The 22,729-nt window shown below is 45.2% G+C and overlaps 1 protein-coding gene across 2 annotated transcripts in view; it reads left to right on the top strand.

Annotated features, from left to right (window-relative positions):
• The window catches only part of gcn1 (GCN1 activator of EIF2AK4), a 104,182-nt gene that overhangs the window by 15,189 nt on the left and 66,264 nt on the right, over positions 1–22,729 (top strand). For both annotated transcript variants that reach the window (XM_083644826.1, XM_083644825.1), the window contains exons 18-27: positions 156–345; positions 7,531–7,655; positions 7,859–8,037; positions 11,657–11,750; positions 11,849–11,962; positions 12,079–12,277; positions 12,402–12,554; positions 16,589–16,770; positions 18,327–18,407; positions 21,651–21,794. In XM_083644826.1, the coding sequence (XP_083500952.1) occupies positions 156–345; positions 7,531–7,655; positions 7,859–8,037; positions 11,657–11,750; positions 11,849–11,962; positions 12,079–12,277; positions 12,402–12,554; positions 16,589–16,770; positions 18,327–18,407; positions 21,651–21,794 (1,461 nt within the window). The remainder of the gene's footprint in view (positions 1–155; positions 346–7,530; positions 7,656–7,858; positions 8,038–11,656; positions 11,751–11,848; positions 11,963–12,078; positions 12,278–12,401; positions 12,555–16,588; positions 16,771–18,326; positions 18,408–21,650; positions 21,795–22,729) is intronic.

Below are 22,729 nucleotides of genomic sequence, written 5' to 3'. Positions count from 1 at the left end.
ACTGTCACTTTTACAGGTCAACAGCCATCATTTTTAGAAGCTTTTCTATGAACTTGTCATGTGAAATGTTGCAAGTGGCTTGTGAGTCCTGGCCTCCATCAGCCTCCATCATTACTCTGACTGTTATTGACCATATGCCATTGACCCTTTGGCAGGTTTTGCCCCAGGATGTCCTGGTGTCGGAGTCGGGAGAGCTGACTGAGCTGGGCCGCAGCTACAGTCCCCCGCGTGTCCTGCTGGAGGCGCTGTGTGTCGTCTGCTCTGCCGCCAGCCAGTGGGGTGACCCATCTGAGGCTGAGAACCTGGCCATGGAGATCCTCATCGTCTCTCACCACCCCTCCATAGGTACGGGGGTCCACCATGTAACAAACCTAACACTAAGGGTGCAACGGATCACAAAACTCAGGGTTCGGATTCGGAGTCGGGGATCGAATTTTTTTTCGCATCAGCACATTTTTTTTTATCGAAATGAATATAAAAATGTGCTACCTACTATGGCTCTTTTTTATTTTTCAATCTTTATTGAAAAAAAATCAAGGCTATGCAAACAGCGCTGTGCTCAGCACAATAGGATGAATCAGCATGTTTGTAAACATACGGATTGGCTATACTTCCTGGGTGCAACTGTCGTTCGCTTTAAAGGCACTAAATGTGACATTCAGCCCTACTACATACCCGCAAAACACCATAGACCCTTTTCACGGGGGCCATCTTGTGTCAAAAAGGCAGGGTAAACACACGTGCAAGCAAAACACTAATGAGGGTTTCCACCTTCCATGATTGGAAGTTAGAAACCCTGATTAGTGTTTTGCTAGCGATATCTAGCGAGACAGGAGAGTTATAATGTTCTGTTCTGAGCAGCATGTTGTTTAGTAAAGTAAGTAAAGGCCCACTGATTGTCACACAATGTGTGAAATTTGTTCTACGCATTTGACCCATCCCCTGGGGGAGCAGTGAGCGGCAGCAGCGCTGCGCTTGGGAATCATATGGTGATCTAACCCCCCAATTCCAACCCTTTGATGCTGAGTGCCAAGCAGGGAGGCAATGGGTCCCATTTTTATAGTCTTTGGTATGACTCGGCCGGGGATCGAACTCACAACCTCCCAGTCTCAGGGCGGGTGTTTACGGTGGCATGGGATAGGGCTGGGCGATAAAACTAGCAATTTATTTCGCGATAGACATCATCAATACAATAAAAAATATGGTTCGATACGGACGTTCGATAGAGCGCTTCCCTCTGCTCCGTGGCTCATACAGCCAATCATGTACCTTGTTACTACAAGTGACACGGAAACGGCCAAACAGTCATTTAACAGACAAACTCCGAGTGCACCCGCCCCTGCTCATAAACAGCCAATCGTATCCCTTGACATGGGCAGTGCTAGTGACGCGAACAGCAAGTTTGGTTTCACCCGGTACCACACCACCATGGTGAAACGAGATGAGTGGGAGAATATGTGATGTGGAGGAATTCATTGTCAATAAAAGGCACGTCGAAAGCAGAACACCGTTGTAAACGTTACAAAGAATTCGATGTGAGTGAGTTTCAATTCATGTCAACGCTCGACAACGTGTTAACATGTGTTATATTAATAGCGATACCGTCACAAGCCCGCAGTCTTCTGTGCCCGGGACATTAACGTAATGCGGGGCAGCTCACTGATTCACCTAACGTTAACCCTACAACCCTGAAATACACATTACCAAACTTTTTTTTTTAGGAAGCTCGGAACGCTAGGCTATGTCATCAAAATAAAATGTCACCATGTCTGTAAATTACTGCTTGCAGTTGCACCCAGAGCATGTGTGTGTGTGTGTGTGTGTCATTAAAATGATCAATAATTATCGATATCAACTGATATGAAATATTTTATATCGATATACTTTGTAACTATCGCCCAGCCCTAGCATGGGAAGCCATGCCTGTGTGTTTTATAGACTGTTTACGTTTTGACATTGCAGCTCCAGCGTGACATCTAGTGGGCAAAAATGGTACATAATGGGCCTTTATAGCAGTTGATAGTGAAACCATGCTCCCTTTGAACTCAAACTACTCCTTCAAACTTTAAGATAGACACTCCATTTAAACTTTTAGGCCTCTAGCATCTTAATTCAGTTTGAATTGATATTTTGTACCGTTTGATAAATCGCAGTTTATGCTTCATACTTTTTTCAACATTTATAATGGGACCCTAAGGAGCAGGAACTCACTCTAGCAGGCTGTGCTTTCTCATAAATTCACACATTATAAACTGTGACAGTTCACACAATTCTTTAACCCTACATACAGATATTATACATCAGACCCCTGAGCTACTTCTGCTTTAACTCACTGTCAAAATATAATCAATGTGATGTATAGTTTTTGAGATATTAACCTTTGTTTGGCACAGCTTTTCACAGCATATTTCATACTAGTTTCTGCTGCAGTGGCACCCCGAAGTACTTTTTTATTGTTGTGATGTCACACTGATATTCATCCTATTGTTATACAGAGAAATAAGAATATGAATTTAAATAAACATAATAATAATTATTATTCACCACAAAAAATAGAGTTAGAATAAAAAAAACTCCATTATCAATGTCCTGCCCAGTAGAGCTGTGCATCTTCACTGATCTCACGATTCGATACGATTCGATTATACAAGTCTACGATTCGATTCGATTCGATTATACGATGCATCTTAAATCGATGCATCACTTTTTCCGCAATACATGATTTATTTTTTCTCACTGTGTGGCTAGTTTTAAAATAAAAGTGCATTTGGAATTGCATTGTATTATGATCCATAATTAAAATAAACAACTGCATGTACTTACATTCTATTTGATTTGATTATTAAATTTTTTTTTTTTTTTTTTTTTTTAATAATCGATTTTTGATATTTGTTAATCGATTCAGAATCGTCCTATTAAGCATCGCGATGCATCTCTGAATCGATTATTTTCAGCAGCTCTACTGCCCAGACAGACAAAGAGACGGGTCGAGTTCAGCCCCTGACAACATGTAGCAGAATGTCTATTCTATACAAATGGAAACAGTGGTGCATGGAGGAAACTAGGGGTGGGAATCACCAGATGCCCACGATACGATACTAAAACGATACTTGAGTCACCATACGATAGTATTGTGTGATATTGCGTTATATTGAATATTGAGATATATTGAATATTGAGATATTTCGATATATTGTCTAACTCCTTTTCCTACCTTTTCTTTGACCTCACCGGAAGTAAAACATGCAGTGTTTTTTTGTTTTGTTTTTGCCCCACACGTAGGCTACATTATTAAGCTTCTCTGGACTCAATACGCCACTGCAGGCGCCGGACTGCAACATCGGGCACTTCGGGCAGATGCCCGGTGGCCTGGCATGGTATGGCCTGCAAGAAAAAAAGAAAAAAAGATCGATACTTGGTGTCCAAATATCCATACAATATCGTCAGGCAAAATATCGCGATGCTATGGTGTATTGATTCCCCCCCCCCCACCCCTAGAGGAAACATGATGTTCAACCTGGAAACCGTAAGGAAACGGTGCACACACCGTTTATCAGATTGAACACACCCTGGGAGCGGCTCCCAGCGAGTGGAGCTGTGTGTTTTGAAGGGAAGGCAGGCAGCATATCAGTGAGTGGAGCTGTGTGTTTTGAAGGGAAGGCAGGCAGCATATCAGTGAGTGGAGCTGTGTGTTTTGAAGGGAAGGCAGGCAGCATATCAGTGAGTGGAGCTGTGTGTTTTGAAGGGAAGGCAGGCAGGCAGCATATCAGTGAGTGGAGCTGTGTGTTTTGAAGGGAAGGCAGGCAGCATATCAGTGAGTGGTGCTGTGTGTTTTGAAGGGAAGGCAGGCAGCATATCAGTGAGAGGAGCTGTGTGTTTTGAAGGGAAGGCAGGCAGCATATCAGTGAGTGGAGCTGTGTGTTTTGAAGGGAAGGCAGGCAGGCAGCATATGAGTGAGTGGATCTGTGTGTTTTGAATGGAAGGCAGGCAGCATATCAGTTAGTGGAGCTGTGTGTTTTGAAGGGAAGGCAGGCAGCATATCAGTGAGTGGAGCTGTGTGTTTTGAAGGGAAGGCAGGCAGGCAGCATATGAGTGAGTGGATCTGTGTGTTTTGAATGGAAGGCAGGCAGCATATCAGTGAGTGGAGCTGTGTGTTTTGAAGGGAAGGCAGGCAGGCAGTAGCCTGACTCCACCAGACGGGGGCGGCATTGTGTCACAAATTCACAATCCACCTCAGTCTGGCCCTGGCCTCAGAGATGCATTCAAACCGGCCGCCACACAGGCGCACCAATCAGCGTGAGCTAGGGGCGGGCTTTAGGCGAGACCGGGTGTGACGCCACCGAGAGGCGCCTCTGCGTTTGTAGTTCTTTGACTATTCAACATGGCGGCGGCTACCGAGGCTAGCTCCAGTGTGCTAGTCAAACATTCTATTCAAAACAATAAGCTAACATAAACGTTAAACACTTGATCTTACAGTGAGTACGAAACCGTAACTGTATTGCTGTAATGTTATCAACTATGAACGTTAGTAAACAAGACATTGTTGTAAAATTTGGGGAGATAGCCTTCAGACCGCTAGGCTGGGATAACTTATTAGCTGTAAGGCTGTAATGGCTAACGGCTAGCCATTCACGCAAGTCACACAAACACAAAGCCCTTCTCACTCTCACCACAGCCCAGTAAACATGCAATCTGTTAAACCATCATTTTTGTTCCAAATCGAAATAAATCATAACGTTAATCAAAATGCCACTGAATTATTAGCTAATCAACACAGAACTGCAAAGATCAGTGTGATGTATTGTCCCTTTACTGCTAGCTGAAGTGTATTCTGCTATGATTGGAATGTTGGCTGCTGTTTAATAAACCACGTTAACTCACGTTGGTGTCCGAGTGACATATTATGTTATACAGGCGAGATTAAAGATCTCAGGATACAATACAACAATCAGTTTATCTGATATTTTCCCCCGCTTGCATAAATTATACTGTGAAGTGTGAATATAGCTCTAGCATATAGTAGTCCTATATGTCTGATATTTTGGAGCTGTTATTCGAGAAATTGGTTTATCGATAGAACATACCGGTAGCTTAAGATTTTGCACTTGTACTTTAGATAGGGGGTAAACAAACGTCATGGGAGCCAATACTAGGAATACGGTATATCAACAAGGAACCATTCTTAAAGTTAGAGATTATATCCAAATACATGCTGCATGGTGTAACCAGGGTGTTTTTCCTCTTCTCTGTTGACGTCCTCTGGGCTCCAGGCAGCTCCCTTTCGCAGATTCATCTGACAACATCTTTATGCATTTACATCGTCTTATCATTTGACCCAATCGTGCCTCAAGACCAGCAGATTATGTAACAACAACACCACACACGGCCGTCATTTCTCCGTTTAGTTTATTATTACAAAAGTAAGCAAATAACATTCTCCAGTCATGCGTAAATATCTACCATTCCACTGACACATATGCTAAAATTCACCAGTTAAATAGTAGCGTTAAATCATTATATTGTATCAAAGCATTTGGTTGTTGCCATGATCATAAAGGCTAGAGAGCGTTGCGTCTCCATGACGTTAGCCGTCCAGGGTGCGTGCCACTCGGTGTCATATCGTGTCATCAGTTCCCTGAAGAAACGAACAACGATATGTGTTATGAATGAATCGCTGTTAACGTTAACATTAATCATCAATCATCAGACGTAGCACCCCAACCTCCAAATGTTGCTATCGTTAGCGTAACATCAGTTAATCCAATCAGTTACATTTAACGTGCAAAATGGCCTACCTGCACTTCATCCTCAGTCAGACATCTGCAGTAATTCTTCTTTCTTTTGGCAAATTGAATAGTCAATGGTTGCACCCAATATTCACCTTACAAAAACAGCAAAAAATCTGCGACCTCCATGCTAACTATTAGCAATTGTAGTCCTAGCTGATCAGGCGCTGCTACGTCATGAAGGGAAGTCGATCTGATTGGTTGGCGCTGGCAAGCCCAGACGGTGACAGACAGACGGTCCATCCAATCACCTGCCTAGTAGCTTGAAAAAAGTGACCGCCCTCTTCAGCAATGTAGCTTGGCCGAATCCAGATGGATGTTGTTTGTGAAACAGATATTTGAAGCAAACTCATCGATCTGGCAGCGTCAGGTTAGGCAGGCAGCATATCGCCTCAAGTTGCATAAACATCACAGTCTTGCAATCTATTTGAATGATGACAAGCATGCCCAGTTTCCCAGTTACACCACTGAAAATGCCCCAAGTCTCACAACCCACGGGATTTCACTCAAGTCTCACAGCCCACGGGACTTCGCTCAAGTCTCACAGCCCACGGGATTTCACTCAAGTCTCACAGCCCACGGGATTTCACTCGATGGAGGCAAAAGCACCAGCTTTTAAATCAGTTATCTTTTCTCTCTCCTCACTAACGTAACGCAGTCAGTCATTGCACAGCACGCACCTGTCTTGTCTGTATCTTTTCACTGCATCGACATGTAGGAACAGCAGCAGTAAAACACTGATGATGGTTAAACTTTGCATTAACCTTAATCTGCGGGTCACATGTGTCCCGAGCCGTGGGGGCGGATCCATACGGATCACGGATCAACTGCAACCTGTTGCAGCACCAGCTAATACTCTATTAAGAAGTAAATCTACTGATAATCTTAGTGATGCACTCCTTTCTTCATCTTGTCTCCTCCATTTATATCGTCGTTTCTACCTTGCTGCCGTCATCCACCACCTTCCTCATCACTCTCTCTGCCCCTCCATAGGTACAGGAATACACACTTATGTCTAGAGCTGGGTATTGGTTCAAATTTCAAGAATCGATTCGATTCCGATTCACAAGGTTGCGAATCGATTAATTTCGATTCGATTCGATTCCGATTCGATCAATTTCAATATTGATTTGGTTAGTGATACCAAAATGTGTTTTTTGAGCTGTACCCTGAATTACATGACTGTCCAGTTCCCAACCAGCCAAGTAGATACATGGGAAAAAAAGTTGCAGACCTGTTGTCAATCTTAATGGTTTTAGTTACACATATATTTACTCACCAGGTTGTAACAAAGGGTAAATAACAGCCTTTTCATCTGTCAATAAAGACACTTTCACAATTATGCACAGTGATTTGATTTCAGCCTATATCATTTCTAAAAGTAGATATTAATGATCAAACATTTCCATTCATGTAGCCTACAGTATTTATGTTTTTGTTTCAACTACAAACATAAATAAACGTCAACTTGAAACTATGTTTCAACTACCACACACAGCATAATATTTTAGCCTGTTTATTAATTTTTTATTTTTTTTATTTTTTTTTTATAAAAGAAATCGATCTCTGGACATATGAATCGATAATCGAGGATTAAAATGAAAATCGATAAAAAATCTGAGAATCGATTTTTTGAACCCAGCCCTACTTATGTCACATTGTACTGTCAACTTGATCAGAGTTGTCTAATGGCTCATCTCTCTTCCATGTGTCTTTCTGCCTGGCTTCCCTCTGTTGGGTGCAGTCCTCGCTCGCCCCGGCCTCTGGCCTCTTCTGCTGTCCACCATGAACATCACAGCTAAGGAGTTCATCGAGAGAAATCTGGAGAGCATTCTGCCACGCCTACTGGAGGTCAACGCCGACAACCAGGTCTCACAATAATGCACATAATATGCTCATATTACATTTGCATGAAAAAACAAATGAGTGAATATCCAAATGACATTGAATATACAGGATATGCAACATATTGTGTCAATTCCCAATAAGGGCTTGACAGATAGATGTTGGCTCCTGGCTAGTGATGTATTTCACACTGGGATGTTTAGTGGTCCTCATGTGTTTGTCTCCAGGCAGTGAAGAACGCTGTGGGCGCCCTGTCCGCTCTCTCGCCCAACAAGCTGCTCGCACGGGTTATGGATCATGTGACGGAGTGGCTTTCCCGGCCCGCTCTGCTTCAGGTCACCAGGGAGGAGTACGCCATCATGCTGACGCCCGAGGGAGAGCTCTATGACAAGAGCATCATCCAGAGGTAGCAAGACTGGCTCGTATCACTGCTGAATCCAACAGCAAGCAACATCTAACCAACATCTACATCTGTATTTGCACAAATACGATGAATGATGCAAATAAATCTTAGTGTTTATATTAATCGCTGTGGGTTTTACAAAAGCAGGGCTGCTTAGAGATACTGCCATGTAGTTAAAGGTAGATCATCTATTTGCCTTTAGTGGAACCATTTACTTGAAGGTATACGCCACTTTTTCGGGAGTTTCGCTCATTTGCCATAACCTTCCTACATAAACAAGATACACACCGTCTTTACTGTCACACTCTACGCGGTATACAGTGAGCTACAGTCAAGTTAGCTAGTATCACCATAGAATGGAGACTATGGTACAGCCGTTCAGAATGACCAAAAACACACATCTCACAGCGTCAAAATGCATGTTGTGCTTTGGGTGCTCACCACGAGATGAAATATTAATCCGTAGTTATGTGAAACGTCATTTTCAGAGTAGATCCCCCACACGAGTTACTTCCTTGTTTGCCTGTAACAGCGCTTCCGCTGTACACAGTGCATGTGCTCTATTCCGCGCATGCCTGGCGGCCATGTTTACAAAGTAATTCCGGGTATCTACCTTAAAAAAAGATTATTTCTCTGCATGTTGGATTATATTTCATCGCGTGGTGTGTAAGTACCTGAAGCACAACATGTATTTTGGTGCTGTGAGATGTGTGTTTTTGGTGATTTTGAGCGGCTGTCCCATAAGCCTCCATTCTATGGCGGTCTAACTAACTTGACGACTGTAGCGCGCTGTATACTGCGTGCAGAGTGGTGGTAAAGGCAGTGTGTATCTTGTTTATGTAGGGAGGATATGGCGAATGAGCCAAACTTCCAAAAAAGGTGGCGTATCCCTTTAAACTAAATAGACATTTAATTACTTTCTTGTGACTGGCTAAACTTTTGGGCAATTATTCTGTTGGCTTCTGTGTCTAGCCCCGCCCGCCTACCTTTTATAATATCAAATAAACCATAACAATTATTTGTTTCAAACTAGCAGGGTCAGCCATCCCTCTACCCTGTTGTTGCTAAGACAGACTGTGAGCTTAGAAATGATTTGGTAATACTGAGAACTATAAAGAGTAGCTGCAGGATGGTGTAGTTCAGGGGTATTCAATTAAAATTCAAAGAGGTCCAGTTAGAGAAAAGTCACTCGAGCAAAGGTCCGGAACATCGCAACGTCTAACTTTTGTGACGATTCAGTGCCATCTATATTGAAGTAGCCTAATAGTTCTATCAACGTCTGCATGTAGTCAACAACTGACTGTTAAATCAAATAAAGTAATTCAGTATTTCAACAATGTTTATTTTCAGGGGAAAAAACAACAAAAAAGTATTTTCAGTTTTCACTTTAACTGGTATTAAGTGCTTTAATAATACATCAATTATATTTTCTCTTTCAAGTAAAATAAGGGCTGCATTGAAAAAGTAAAATACATAGCAGAGCTTAATTTGAGAAAAAGGAAATAGAAAGTGTACCGTGAGTTCCCTTTGCTTCTTTTTAACAGTCTCAACCAAAGCTATCTGAGCACATCCATTTGAACAATTCCCCCACTTTCTCTTGTTCAATGAGAGAAGTGTGCCTCGCTGGCAGAACCCTCCTGATAACGTTATCTCACAGTGATAGCAGTGGGCGGGAGTAGCCTACTTGCCTTGACAGACAACTCCTTCAGCCAATCAGCATCGCCACATGCAGTCCAAAATAATCCATCCATCTTAGAAGAACGAGGAAAACATATTTTCGGACGATAAACCCGGCTGGTGCATCATCAGTGTTTGTGTTCATTGTTGTTATTGAGTCTATTTCTGCAAGAACTGCACTTACGGCTGTTAAACAGGAGCCGCCATTACTCCTCTAAGCAGCAGCTTAGAGTAGGCATGGGCGCGAGTACTCGGGTACTCGAGCACTCGTTCATAACGTCAGTACTCGAGTAACGTTTCCGCTGTCCGGGTACTCGCCCCACTCCCCACCCCTTTAAAAATGGTCTAAATCTACGCATGCATCGTTGTTATGTGGATCTGGCAGCATGAACTGCACGGGCGTCAAGTCAGCCAGAATGTACAAGTACGTCATCCGCTTTGTTGATTTCAAAATAAAAGGCTTATTGTAACGTGAGTTGTAACCTTATTGATTTTGAGTAATGCGTTACAGCCATAGTTTCACGCCATATAACATCACAACGCGTATTTTGATACAAGGTTTGCTGCTTCGTTCGTTGAAATACCCTTTTCTCCTCCAACGTGCATCAATAAGCTATTTACTTTTGTTTAAGTAACATTATTTTGAAAGTTTTAACCGGAAGTTTTCCAGCTCATCCCGAAAATGGTGGCTGAAGATATGCTCCCGAAGGAGACAGATGCACGCTTCTTCATAGCGCACGCCCGATAAAACTAATTCACAACTTTGCAGTAGTTTACCGACTACACTGTCGTTTCCCATAACGTTAGTCACAAGAAATGTGGAGAAAGAATCGCTTTTTGGGAGACAATCGTTTCATGGTGATCACTATTTAGCTGCAGCTGTAACGTTAATCACACTGGTCAGTGGTCAGTTTTCACTTTTTGGCAGAACACCGGACCTTGTAAGCCGTGGATTTACGTTAGTGTAACAGTGATCATAAAGTAAAATGGATGATACTGGACAATGGACATGTATTGGAATTGAGCCTTCGCTTGTTTCACAACAATATTGTCCGCTCCGAAGCGCTAATGCCATCCATCCAACCATCGGAGATGCTGTCTGAGGTAGGCTTTAGACGTTAGCTTAGCTTACCTCACCTAATATCACAGTCAGTCAGTCAGTCCCTCTACTCACATGCTCCAGGTTAACGCTTTCTCCATGCAAAAATGCAAACGTTATGTGTGAACAGCCCCACACACAGCAGATTACCCCTGCTCCGTCATTACCATAGTAATCACATAGACCCCCACCGCCCCCCCCCCCCCCCCCCCCGCGCGCGCGAGTACTCGAGTACTCGTTCATAATAGAAGGAGAGTACTCGAGTATTTAAATTGCTTAAAATGCCCATCCCTAGCTTAGAGGAGGGTGGCCCTGATTGGCTGAGTAGCATCACATGCGATTATCAATGCATGCAATTGGTCTGTGGCTGGTGAACTAGTACCGTAAAGTGTAGAAACGCCGCGCCAGTTCAAATTGAAACGCGCCGTCAAACTTTAATAATCTTTATCAGTTATAAGTCTGGGTCCGCATAGGACAGCGTCTGGGTCCGGACCCGGACCGCGGTCCGCCATTTGGTGATGCCTGGTGTAGGTGATAGCTGCATTTGATATTGAGCGGATATGGAGTGGGTTGGTTTGGGATGCCACAGCATGGCCCCCAACATACCTGCTGGCCCCCTCTGTCCTCTAACATCCAAGCGGTGTTTGCATACGTACTCTCCCAACATAGCACAAGGGATAGTTACATCAGATTCTGTGTATTGGGAAATTCAATTCAAATATTTATTTATTTATTTATTCATTTATTTATTTATTTGTTTGTTTGTTTGTTTGTTTGTTTACTTATGCATGTGTATTTAGCATCCACTTACATCTCTCTTCCCCCTCTACTGTATTTTTGCTGCAGTGCCCAGCAGGAAAGCGCCAACAAAGGCAACATGAAGAGAGAGAACAAGGCCTACTCCTACAAGGAACAGATCATTGAGATGGAGCTCCAGGAGGTAGATTGACCATGACACCATGGGTATCTTATTTTGGTCGTGTTGATGTCTGGCAAACATTTTGAACGTGTTTTATCATCTTCTCTCTGCTCTTCCAGGAGCTGAAGAAGAAAAAAGGCATCAAAGATGAGCTGCAGCTGACCAGCAAGCAAAAGGAGATGATGCAGATCCAGCTTGAAAGGGAGGCATCTATTCGCAAGCGACTTCAAGGGGTATGACGCCAAACTACTCCCCCCAAACAGCTTTTCAAAACCAAACTAATGGATCCCGAAGTGTGATATGGTTCCTTTTCTATCTGCTGACCTGGTGTCTGTCTTCGTGTCACCAGTTGGACATGGAGTTGCAGTGTGCGGTGGGTCTGCTGGAAGCGGCTCTGATAGAGAGACCACCTCAGATCTCCTGGCATCTCCCTGGTGTCTTCCAGGTCCTGATACCGCTCCTTCACTCCCCTCTGGCCGCACCAAGCCTTCAACAGGTTTTCTTGGACATAGGAGTTTGCCTCATGCCCAAACACCTACACTCTCTAGGTACATAGCCTGACTCACTGGCAGTGACCCCCCCCCCCCCCCTCCTCCAAATGATCAGCTCTGAAACTCCTTTATATGTTGAAGTGCACTGTAGCTTATCGTCCTCTCATTTTCTCTCTTCCAGCTCTGCTTGTGGGACACGTGACTTTGCGCCTGCTGAAACCAGAGTGTGATCTGGACGAGGCCTGGGGACAGGAGGACCTGGACACAGCAACCCAACGCACTGTGCTGCTGCTCCACAACCACACTGTCCCCCAGAGAGAGGCCAAGAGCAGTGGTGAGGCTCTTAAGTCGGGGGATAGGATGAGAAGTTTCAAATGCCTTTTCCAGGCCTGGAACATTTTGAACTGCACATTTTTCCCATCTTAACACATTGAATGCCAGCCATGTTTTCATTCCTGTAGGTAAGTTGTGCCAGGGGTGTTTTTGACGATTCTGGCTCATTTTAGAACAGCCGAGGATTCTTTTCTGTTAAGAATTCATGAACACCAATCATCTAAAAATAACTAATAGAATGTGTGCTTTCTCTGTCTAAAAGAGTTAGTTTGCAGAGTTAGTAGTTATGTAGATATTAGCCGTTGAGTACAGCATGGTTTCAGCGTCTGGAAATTTATTCAGAGATAAATGGCTTTTTGTGAAACAGTCACTTTAACCATTCATTTTTGGCATCAGTAAGACCGTCAGACATTCTAAACAATAGTTTTGAACAGTAATTTCCTCCATAACAACAGGAAACACCCCTCTCATTCAAACTCCTCCCTCCGTGTGTCTTCTCCTCCTTCCTCCTAACAGCGGGCGTGTCAGAAGCGCGTTGTGCTGCCTGCCTGTCTGTCTGCGTGCCTGCCTGCCTGCTTGCCTGCGTGCGGGGACGAGTCTGAAATGGATTACTGTAAAATCGCCAAGCCATTTCCTTGAATGGCTTGCTCCCGCGGTGTGTGTGTGTGTGTGTGTGTGTGTGTGTGTGTGTGTGTGTGTGTGTGTGTGTGTTGCTCCGCGGCTCTGGGGGGAAGAGATCTCTGTCCGTTCTGTGTGTGTGTCCGGGCTTCTGACTGTAAAATCGCCAAGCCATTTCCGCGGGAGGCGGCTGCTTTTGGGTCCCGTGGCTGTGGCTTCTCTCGGTCTCTGTCGCCACTTAGTGGTCGGTAAAATAGATTACACACATGCTCTTGCTCCAATAGTTATCTCGAAGATGTAAAAGGGGTTGATTGATGTCCCACCGTCAAAAAAAAAAAATGTTTATGTAAGACGAGTTAGCTCGTCCTTGGCACTTAATGTGTTAACTCATTTAACATTATCGTCGCTCGTCGGGGCGGGACCTCGAATGTCCATTTTTTCACGTTTTTATTTTTTGTCATAAATCAATGCCACTGGTCACCCTTCACGTCTCTGTGTGGGTTTTATAAAATGTAACCAAAGGAAATGCATTCAAACAAATTAATTCTCATGCTCCTCCCCTACCTCCATCTGAACCCCCCCCCCCCCCCCCAGGCAGGACACTATACCCTGAAAAGACACACGGGCAGACTGGCTGTGTTATTTCTGATAGCGTTTTGTTTAATCCTGGCTTCCTCTGACGTAAATAGATCAATAAAAATATAAACATCGAGTTATCCCTAGGCTGCAAACTCATTTAAACTATGCAAATCAAAGTGGTTTCTGACAATAATGTTACGTTAGTGAGATTCCTCTCATCCCCATGATAGAGCCCCTCTGTCGGCCGTGGGAGAGTGGGAACGCCGCTGCTGCGTGCGTCCGCCGCGTGTGCCCGTGATCGTGTCCGTCACCTGACAACACACACGTCACCTGACAACACACACGTCACCTGACAACACACACGTCACGTGATCGTGTCCGTCACCTGACAACACACACGTCACCTGACAACACACACGTCACCTGACAACACACACGTCACCTGACAACACACACGTCACCTGACAACACACACGTCACCTGACAACACACACGTCACCTGACAACACACACGTCACCTGACAACACACACGTCAATACGAGGGATCAGCCGAGCAGCGTTTTGGTAAACAAACCACGTTTCCGAGGGAAAACGGCAATGGGACTCTTATGTAGCCACCTTGAATGTCTCACTCTAGCCCCGCCTGTGTTGTTTACATTTTAAAAACTGTGACAGTTTCACACAACTTTAACTCATTAAGTGCCATAGACGACCTAACTCGTCTTACATAATCCAGCGCTTGAGTGCCAAGGACGAGCTAACTCGTCTTACATAAACATTTTTTTTTTTTGACGGTGGGACATCAATCAACCCCTTTTACATCTTCGAGATAACTATTGGAGCAAGACAATGTGTGTAATCTATTTTACCGACCACTAAGTGGCGACAGAGACAGATAGAAGCCACAGCCACGGACCCGTGGACCAAAAGCAGCCTCCTCCCGCGGAAATGGCTTGGCGATTTTACAGTCAGAAGCCCGGAGACACACACACAGAACGGACAGAGATCCCCTCCGCCCCGGAGCCGCGGAGCAACGCGCGAACACACACACACACACACACACACACACACACACACACACACACACACACACACACACACCGCGGGAGCAAGCCATTCAAGGAAATGGCGAGGCGATTTGACAGTAATCCATTTCAGACTCGTCTTGCCCGAGAGCGGCCGCACGCAGACAGGCAGGCAGGCAGCAGCAGCAACGCGCTTCTGACACGCCCGCTGTTAGAGCCAGGAGGAAGGAGGAGAAGACACACGGAGGGAGGAGTTTGAATGAGAGGGGTGTTTCCTGTTGTTATGGAGGAAATTACTGTTCAAAACTATTGTTTAGAATGTCTGACGGTCTTACTGATGCCAAAAATGAATGGTTAAAGTGACTGTTTCACAAAAAGCCATTTATCTCTGAATAAATTTCCAGACGCTGAAACCATGCTGTACTCAACGGCTAATATCTACATAACTACTAACTCTGCAAACTAACTCTTTTAGACAGAGAAAGCACACATTCTATTAGTTATTTTTAGATGATTGGTGTTCATGAATTCTTAACAGAAAAGAATCCTCGGCTGTTCTAAAATGAGCCAGAATCGTCAAAAACACCCCTGGCACAACTTACCTACAGGAATGAAAACATGGCTGGCATTCAATGTGTTAACATGACATGCTGCATATATACATGAAACTCTTGAGCTGCTTCTGCTCTCACTCAGAATGTCAAAATATAAGCAATGTCATGTATAGTTTTTCAGATATGAACGTTTGGCACAACTCATACTAGGTAACTGCTGCGCTTCCGGGAGATTTGCGGTGTCGTCGTGACGTCACGCTGATTCCTCGTATATCGCCAATTACTGTAGTAACATAAGGTTAAACGAGAAAATCGCATCAAACCGTTTGGAAAGCACTCGTCAGACTTAACGAACGTTATCATCACCTGTCATGTTGTTTAATTGAATGTCCTGTTAAAGAGGATGAAAGATGTAGCCTACATACAAAGTGGAGAATGAACTAGCCTCAACATTACTGTGTCAGAACCACCTGACGCGTGCAGAAAGGGGGATGAGCGAGAGAGATCTCTGTGTGTGTGTGTGTGTGTGTGTGTGTGTGTGTGTACGTGTGGGAGAGAGTGAGAGAGACAGATCTCGGTGGTGTAAAGTGTTCCCTAATAATATCAGTTTTGGGCTCTGTGTGATTTATGAATTTAAACATTTGTACAACTTAACCATAGAGACACTGCGGTGCGCGTCATCATTCAAAAACCACGCCCAAAACGGGGGGGGAAAACACAAACTCCCGTCCAATCCTGGTGTTCTCCTATGTCGCGTGCATGGTCGGGTGTTGCACAAAAAGATCATATATACGGAAAATGAACACTCCAACTTACTTCATTGACAGCTAGATCCACATCTTTCTTCTCGCCAATTCTCAATGGCTTCCTTGTTTTGCTCGGCAGTACAAAAAAACTTTAACTGGCGATTTTTTACATTTGTTGTCAGCGCAGCCCCACCACACAACAGCTTTTAGCTATGTTTCATTCAAGGAAAATGACGCTGGTGTATGGAAGTGAACGGAGCTTTTCCCCCGTGATGGGCGTGGCCTATTTCATGCAGTGTCTCTATGCTTTAACTGTGTGCATCATGCTAATTGATAGGATCAGCAATTCAGCAGAAGATAGACAGACAGACGGATGGATAGATAGTCTTTTTAGTTTGATAGATACATAACAGTATGATATCAGCGGTTTTACTTCGTCAAGGAAGGTGACAAAGTGCAGCCAATTAGGCAAAGTGAGTTTATTTGTTGTAATGTTTGTTTCTTCCCCCCAGAAACAGCTCCACTGTCTGCTCCAGCCTTCTCCTTCTGCTTCCCTCTCCTCAACGCCATGCTCAAGGAGTCGTCAGGGAGCACCGAGGAGATGGAGAGCCTGATGACCAGAGCTTTACAGGTCGTCAACGAACACTGTCAGCTCCGGGCTAATACAGACCTTTCAGACACAGTCATTGACGAGGTATGGGCCAACGCTTCCGTCTGGATCTTCACATTTGCCATGTTCTTTTGCCTGTCACCTCCCTTTGACCTGTGACCTGTGACCCTGTGACCTGTGACCTACGCAGAAACACAAGCTATGAAATACGTTGTGTGCTGATGTCTTGTTGTGAAAAACAAAATGCAGCCAGCAAAGTGCAGATGACTAGAAATCACTCCTCTCTCCGTTTGCCTCAGCATTTACTTACGCTCCAACAATTCATCCACTTTGCTTTCTTGGTTGTCAACACACTCTGTTGAAAGATCTTTAGCAGAGCTGTTGTTTGTCAACACTCTGTTGAAAGATCTTTAGCAGAGCTGTTGTTTGTCAACACTCTGTTAAAAGCTCTTTAGCAGAGCTGTTGTTTGTCAACACTCTGTTGAAAGATCTTTAGCAGAGCTGTTGTTTGTCAACACTCTGTTGAAAGATCTTTAGCAGAGCTGTTGTTTGTCAACACACTCTGTTGAAAGATCTTTAGCAGAGCTGTTGTTTGTCAACACTCTGTTGAAAGATCTTTAGCAGAGCTGTTGTTTGTCAACACTCTGTTGAAAGATCTTTAGCAGAGCTGTTGTTTGTCAACACACTCTGTTGAAAGATCTTTAGCAGAGCTGTTGTTTGTCAACACTCTGTTGAAAGCTCTTTAGCAGAGCTGTTGTTTGTCAACACTCTGTTGAAAGATCTTTAGCAGAGCTGTTGGTTGTAAACACACTCTGTTGAAAGCTCTTTAGCAGAGCTGTTGGTTGTAAACACACTCTGTTGAAAGCTCTTTAGCAGAGCTGTTGGTTGTAAACACACTCTGTTGAAAGCTCTTTAGCAGAGCTGTTGTTTGTCAACACTCTGTTGAAAGATCTTTAGCAGAGCTGTTGTTTGTCAACACTCTGTTGAAAGATCTTTAGCAGAGCTGTTGTTTGTCAACACTGTTGAAAGATCTTTAGCAGAGCTGTTGTTTGTCAACACTGTTGAAAGATCTTTAGCAGAGCTGTTGTTTGTCAACACTGTTGAAAGATCTTTAGCAGAGCTGTTGGTTGTCAACACTCTGTTGAAAGATCTTTAGCAGAGCTGTTGTTTGTCAACACTGTTGAAAGATCTTTAGCAGAGCTGTTGGTTGTCAACACTCTGTTGAAAGATCTTTAGCAGAGCTGTTGGTTGTCAACACACTCTGTTGAAAGATCTTTAGCAGAGCTGTTGGTTGTCAACACACTCTGTTGAAAGATCTTTAGCAGAGCTGTTGGTTGTCAACACACTCTGTTGAAAGATCTTTAGCAGAGCTGTTGGTTGTCAACACTCTGTTGAAAGATCTTTAGCAGAGCTGTTGTTTGTCAACACTCTGTTGAAAGATCTTTAGCAGAGCTGTTGTTTGTCAACACACTCTGTTGAAAGGTCTTTAGCAGAGCTGTTGTTTGTCAACACACTCTGTTAAAAGATCTTTAGCAGAGCTGTTGGTGCATAAAATAAATGGTGCAGCAAGTGGAGACGACCATGCAAACACTTTCCCATTCATTCATGTTACTGTTTAATGTTTAATGTTTCTGTCACAGAACGGCCCAGAGCTGCTCCCACGTGTCAACATGCTTCTTCTTCTGACCACAGTGATTTCCACATCAACCCCCAGACTCCAGGTAAACATTTTTTTATTCCTTATTGGATTATATTGCATATACATTTTTATATCCCAGTGCTTCTCAAAAGGGGGTTTCCCAGCAAAAAGTAACACTAGAGGATGTATGGGTATTTTGGTCATGGCTTTTATACACCTTCTGTAATAAAAGTAAAAAAAAAAAAAAAATCTTATCAGACAAAATCTCATCAATGGCAGTCCGTAGTCTAATTAGTGTTAGTTTAGGGGTCCTTGACGTGGTCTATCCCAGGGGCTTTCAAATGCTGAGACTGTGGATCTCCCCCCAGACAAAGCTTGGAAAGAGGGAGAGAGAGGAGAGGGAGGGGAGAGAGACTGAAGGAGACGCGCGCCAATAGGGCAGGCAAGGCCACACAGCAGCCGAGCTGCAGGACGGGCGAGGTGCCGGATTTTATAATTAGGCTAATTAGCTAATGATGTCATGTCATCAGTGATGATGTCATCATCAGTGATGTTGTCATAAGGGCACACACACACACACGCACACGGAGGCATTGTGACATGACTGTTTAGTGATGTCACACACACACACACAAGGAGACATTAGGCTCGTTTGAGATGAGCAAATTCTGCGCAGATTCGACCAGCGCCTTGTTGCCCTGTTGCATGCTGGTTAGAAAGTTGTCCGACTTGCTCCGCCTGCCCGACTGCGTGAACCACGGGACTCTCGTGAGAGCGAGGCGGGCGCAGATTCAGAGCGAGGCGCCACAGTTGCTCCCCACCAACTGCGCCCGACAGAGGATGACGAGAAACGCATCAAGCTGAGCGCCCATTGGTTCAACACAGGTGCATCACAAACCCACAGTGAAGTGTAGAAACTTAAATTTTCTATCTATTCCAAGCTGTCACTTCATATTTTACATAAATATCACCTGTAATGCCTACATTGAAATAAAAATAAGTAATCTGAAGGGCTGGGTCATTTGAGCAGTGAGTGTGGGTGGCGCTAATGCATCTTTTAATTTGTTTACAAACCGCTGTTAAACAAAACTGTAGAAGAAGAAAAGCAGCAGTGAGTGTGCAGTCGGGGGTGTTCGACTTGTTGACGCCTCACCTGACTGTGCTCGGCTGCTCTCGTCTGCTTTCCAGGCGAGGCGGCAGTCAACTCAAATGAGCCAATTCTGACAAGACTGATCAGTGATCTCATAGGGGGGACACACACACTGATGATGTCATCAGTGATATCATAATGGGGCACATACACAAGGAGGCATTGTGACATCACTGATGCAATAACATTTGGTGAGCAACACACAGCCGTGCGCGCCAATAGGGCAGGCGAGGCCGAGCTACGGACGAGGCCGCGCAGAGGTCGGTGAATGCATCCTGTTTGTTTCAGGTGTTGGTGTCTCAGTGCCTGACTGCGCTGTGCATCAGTGTGTTTCAGGTGTTGGCACCGTAGGGCCTGACTGCGCTGTGCGTCAGTGTGTTTCAGGTGTTGGCATCGTAGTGCCTGACTGCGCTGTACATCAGTGTGTTTCAGGTGTTGGAGTCACAGTGCCTGACTGCGCTGTGCGTCAGTGTGTTTCAGGTGTTGGCGTCTCAGTGCCTGACTGCACTGTGCGTCAGTGTGTTTCAGGTGTTGGCGTCTCAGTGCCTGACTGCGCTGTGCATCAGTGTGTTTCAGGTGTTGGCGTCACAGTCCCTGACTGCGCTGTGCGTCCTGTTTGTGTTTCAGGTGTTGGCATCTCAGTGCCTGACTGCGCTGTGCGTCAGTGTGTTTCAGGTGTTGGAGTCACAGTGCCTGAGTGCGCTGTGCGTCAGTGTGTTTCAGGTGTTGGAGTCACAGTGCCTGAGTGCGCTGTGCGTCAGTGTGTTTCAGGTGTTGGTGTCTCAGTGCCTGACTGCGCTGTGCATCAGTGTGTTTCAGGTGTTGGCATCGTAGTGCCTGACTGCGCTGTGTGTCCTGTTTGTGTTGGTGTCTCATTGCCTGACTGCGCTGTGTGTCCTGTATGTGTTTCAGGTGTTGGTGTCTCAGTGCCTGACTGCGCTGTGTGTCCTGTATGTGTTTCAGGTGTTGGCGTCACAGTGCCTGACTGCGCTGTGTGTCCTGTTTGTGTTGCAGGTGTTGGTGTCACAGTGCCTGAGTGCGCTGTGCGTCAGTGTGTTTCAGGTGTTGGTGTCTCAGTGCCTGACTGTGCTGTGCGTCCTGTATGTGTTTCAGGTGTTGGCGGCACAGTGCCTGACTGCGCTGTGTGTCCTGTATGTGTTTCAGGTGTTGGTGTCACAGTGCCTGACTGCGCTGTGTGTCCTGTATGTGTTTCAGGTGTTGGTGTCTCAGTGCCTGACTGCGCTGTGTGTCCTGTATGTGTTTCAGGTGTTGGTGTCTCAGTGCCTGACTGTGCTGTGTGTCCTGTATGTGTTTCAGGTGTCTCAGTGCCTGACTGCGCTGTGTGTCCTGTATGTGTTTCAGGTGTTGGTGTCACAGTGCCTGACTGCGCTGTGCGTCAGTGTGTTTCAGGTGTTGGCATCACAGTGCCTGACTGCGCTGTGTGTCCTGTATGTGTTTCAGGTGTTGGTGTCTCAGTGCCTGACTGTGCTGTGTGTCCTGTATGTGTTTCAGGTGTTGGCATCACAGTGCCTGACTGCGCTGTGTGTCCTGTATGTGTTTCAGGTGTTGGTGTCTCAGTGCCTGACTGTGCTGTGTGTCCTGTATGTGTTTCAGGTGTTGGCATCACAGTGCCTGACTGCGCTGTGTGTCCTGTATGTGTTTCAGGTGTTGGTGTCTCAGTGCCTGACTGTGCTGTGTGTCCTGTATGTGTTTCAGGTGTTGGCATCACAGTGCCTGACTGCGCTGTGTGTCCTGTATGTGTTTCAGGTGTTGGCGGCACAGTGCCTGACTGCGCTGTGTGTCCTGTATGTGTTTCAGGTGTTGGCATCACAGTGCCTGACTGCGCTGTGTGTCCTGTATGTGTTTCAGGTGTTGGCGGCACAGTGCCTGACTGCGCTGTGTGTCCTGTATGTGTTTCAGGTGTTGGCGGCACAGTGCCTGACTGCGCTGTGTGTCCTGTATGTGTTTCAGGTGTTGGTGTCTCAGTGCCTGACTGCGCTGTGTGTCCTGTATGTGTTTCAGGTGTTGGAGTCACAGTGCCTGACTGCGCTGTGTGTCCTGTTTGTGTTTCAGGTGTTGGTGTCACAGTGCCTGACTGCGCTGTGTGTCCTGTATGTGTTTCAGGTGTTGGCGGCACAGTGCCTGACTGCGCTGTGTGTCCTCTTTGTGTTTCAGGTGTTGGCGGCACAGTGCCTGACTGCGCTGTGCGTCAGTGCCGGAGGAGGGAAAGGCTGCACTGTGGCCGAGCAGGCAGAGATCGACGTCCTGCTGAACGCCCTGCTCTCATCCTGCTTCTCTGTCCGTGACGCTGCTCTCAGGGTGAGCTTCACATCAATGCATCTGAAATATCAATTCTATTTGTGTGTCATGCCAGATCAAATGCCCATCTGTCACACACCTGTCAACAGGTCTCCCTATTTTTAACCCTTTCTCCCGCTGTGCTCCCGATTGGTAATTTCTCTCACTAATCTTCCGATTTCATAGTGATATAATAGATATCTCCCTGCACCGGGAGAGAGTCTGGCTGGTAATACCTCCACTCTGGGCTAGCGGGGGAAAAGGCTCTGTTTACCTTTCCAACCATCCACCGAAAGTTCCAAGCAGGCCTGCTTTATTGCACAATCCAAATCCCCATCCGCTCTGACTGAAATGCTCTGAGCTTGTTGGAGCCAATGGCAGAGCTTGCAGCGAGTGGAAAGGGATTTTCTTCCGCTGCCGACTGAAATGGTCGGTAGGTACCAATGTTAGAGCTTACTTAGTCCAGCATCCTGCTTCCGTGAAGTCAGACTAATAGTGATACAACTCAAATGGGTGTTTCACAATTTCTGTAATATGTCCAGACTGTAGGATATGTGTCGTGGTACCTGGCAACCCAACCAAACCTGCCTGATGTGCCGTGCGTCACTCATCACCGCGCTCGCTCAAGCTCTCGGAAAATGGATGAAACGGGTCCCAAGAAGAAGAAATACGCGTCCAAATTTCAGTCCACTCCAGTTGGTGCGAGACGTGGTGCGCTAGTATAGCCACATCAGCCAACACCATGCGTGTTAGTTGTCGTTTTAGATGTTGATTTTGATCACATATTTTGTAGAGCTGCAACGATTAGTCGATCGACAGAAAATTAATCAACAACTATTTTGATAATCGATGAATCGTTTTGAGTACAATTTTAAGAGAAAGGGTCTAAATTCTCTGATTCAGCTTCTTAAATGTGAATATTTTCTGGTTTCTTTACTCCTGTATGACAGTAAACT

The sequence above is a fragment of the Poromitra crassiceps genome, assembly GCF_964638095.1.
Source record: "Poromitra crassiceps genome assembly, chromosome: 10".
In the NCBI taxonomy this organism is placed as follows: Eukaryota; Metazoa; Chordata; class Actinopteri; order Beryciformes; family Melamphaidae; genus Poromitra; species Poromitra crassiceps.
This window is presented reverse-complemented; position numbering and strand designations above follow the sequence as displayed.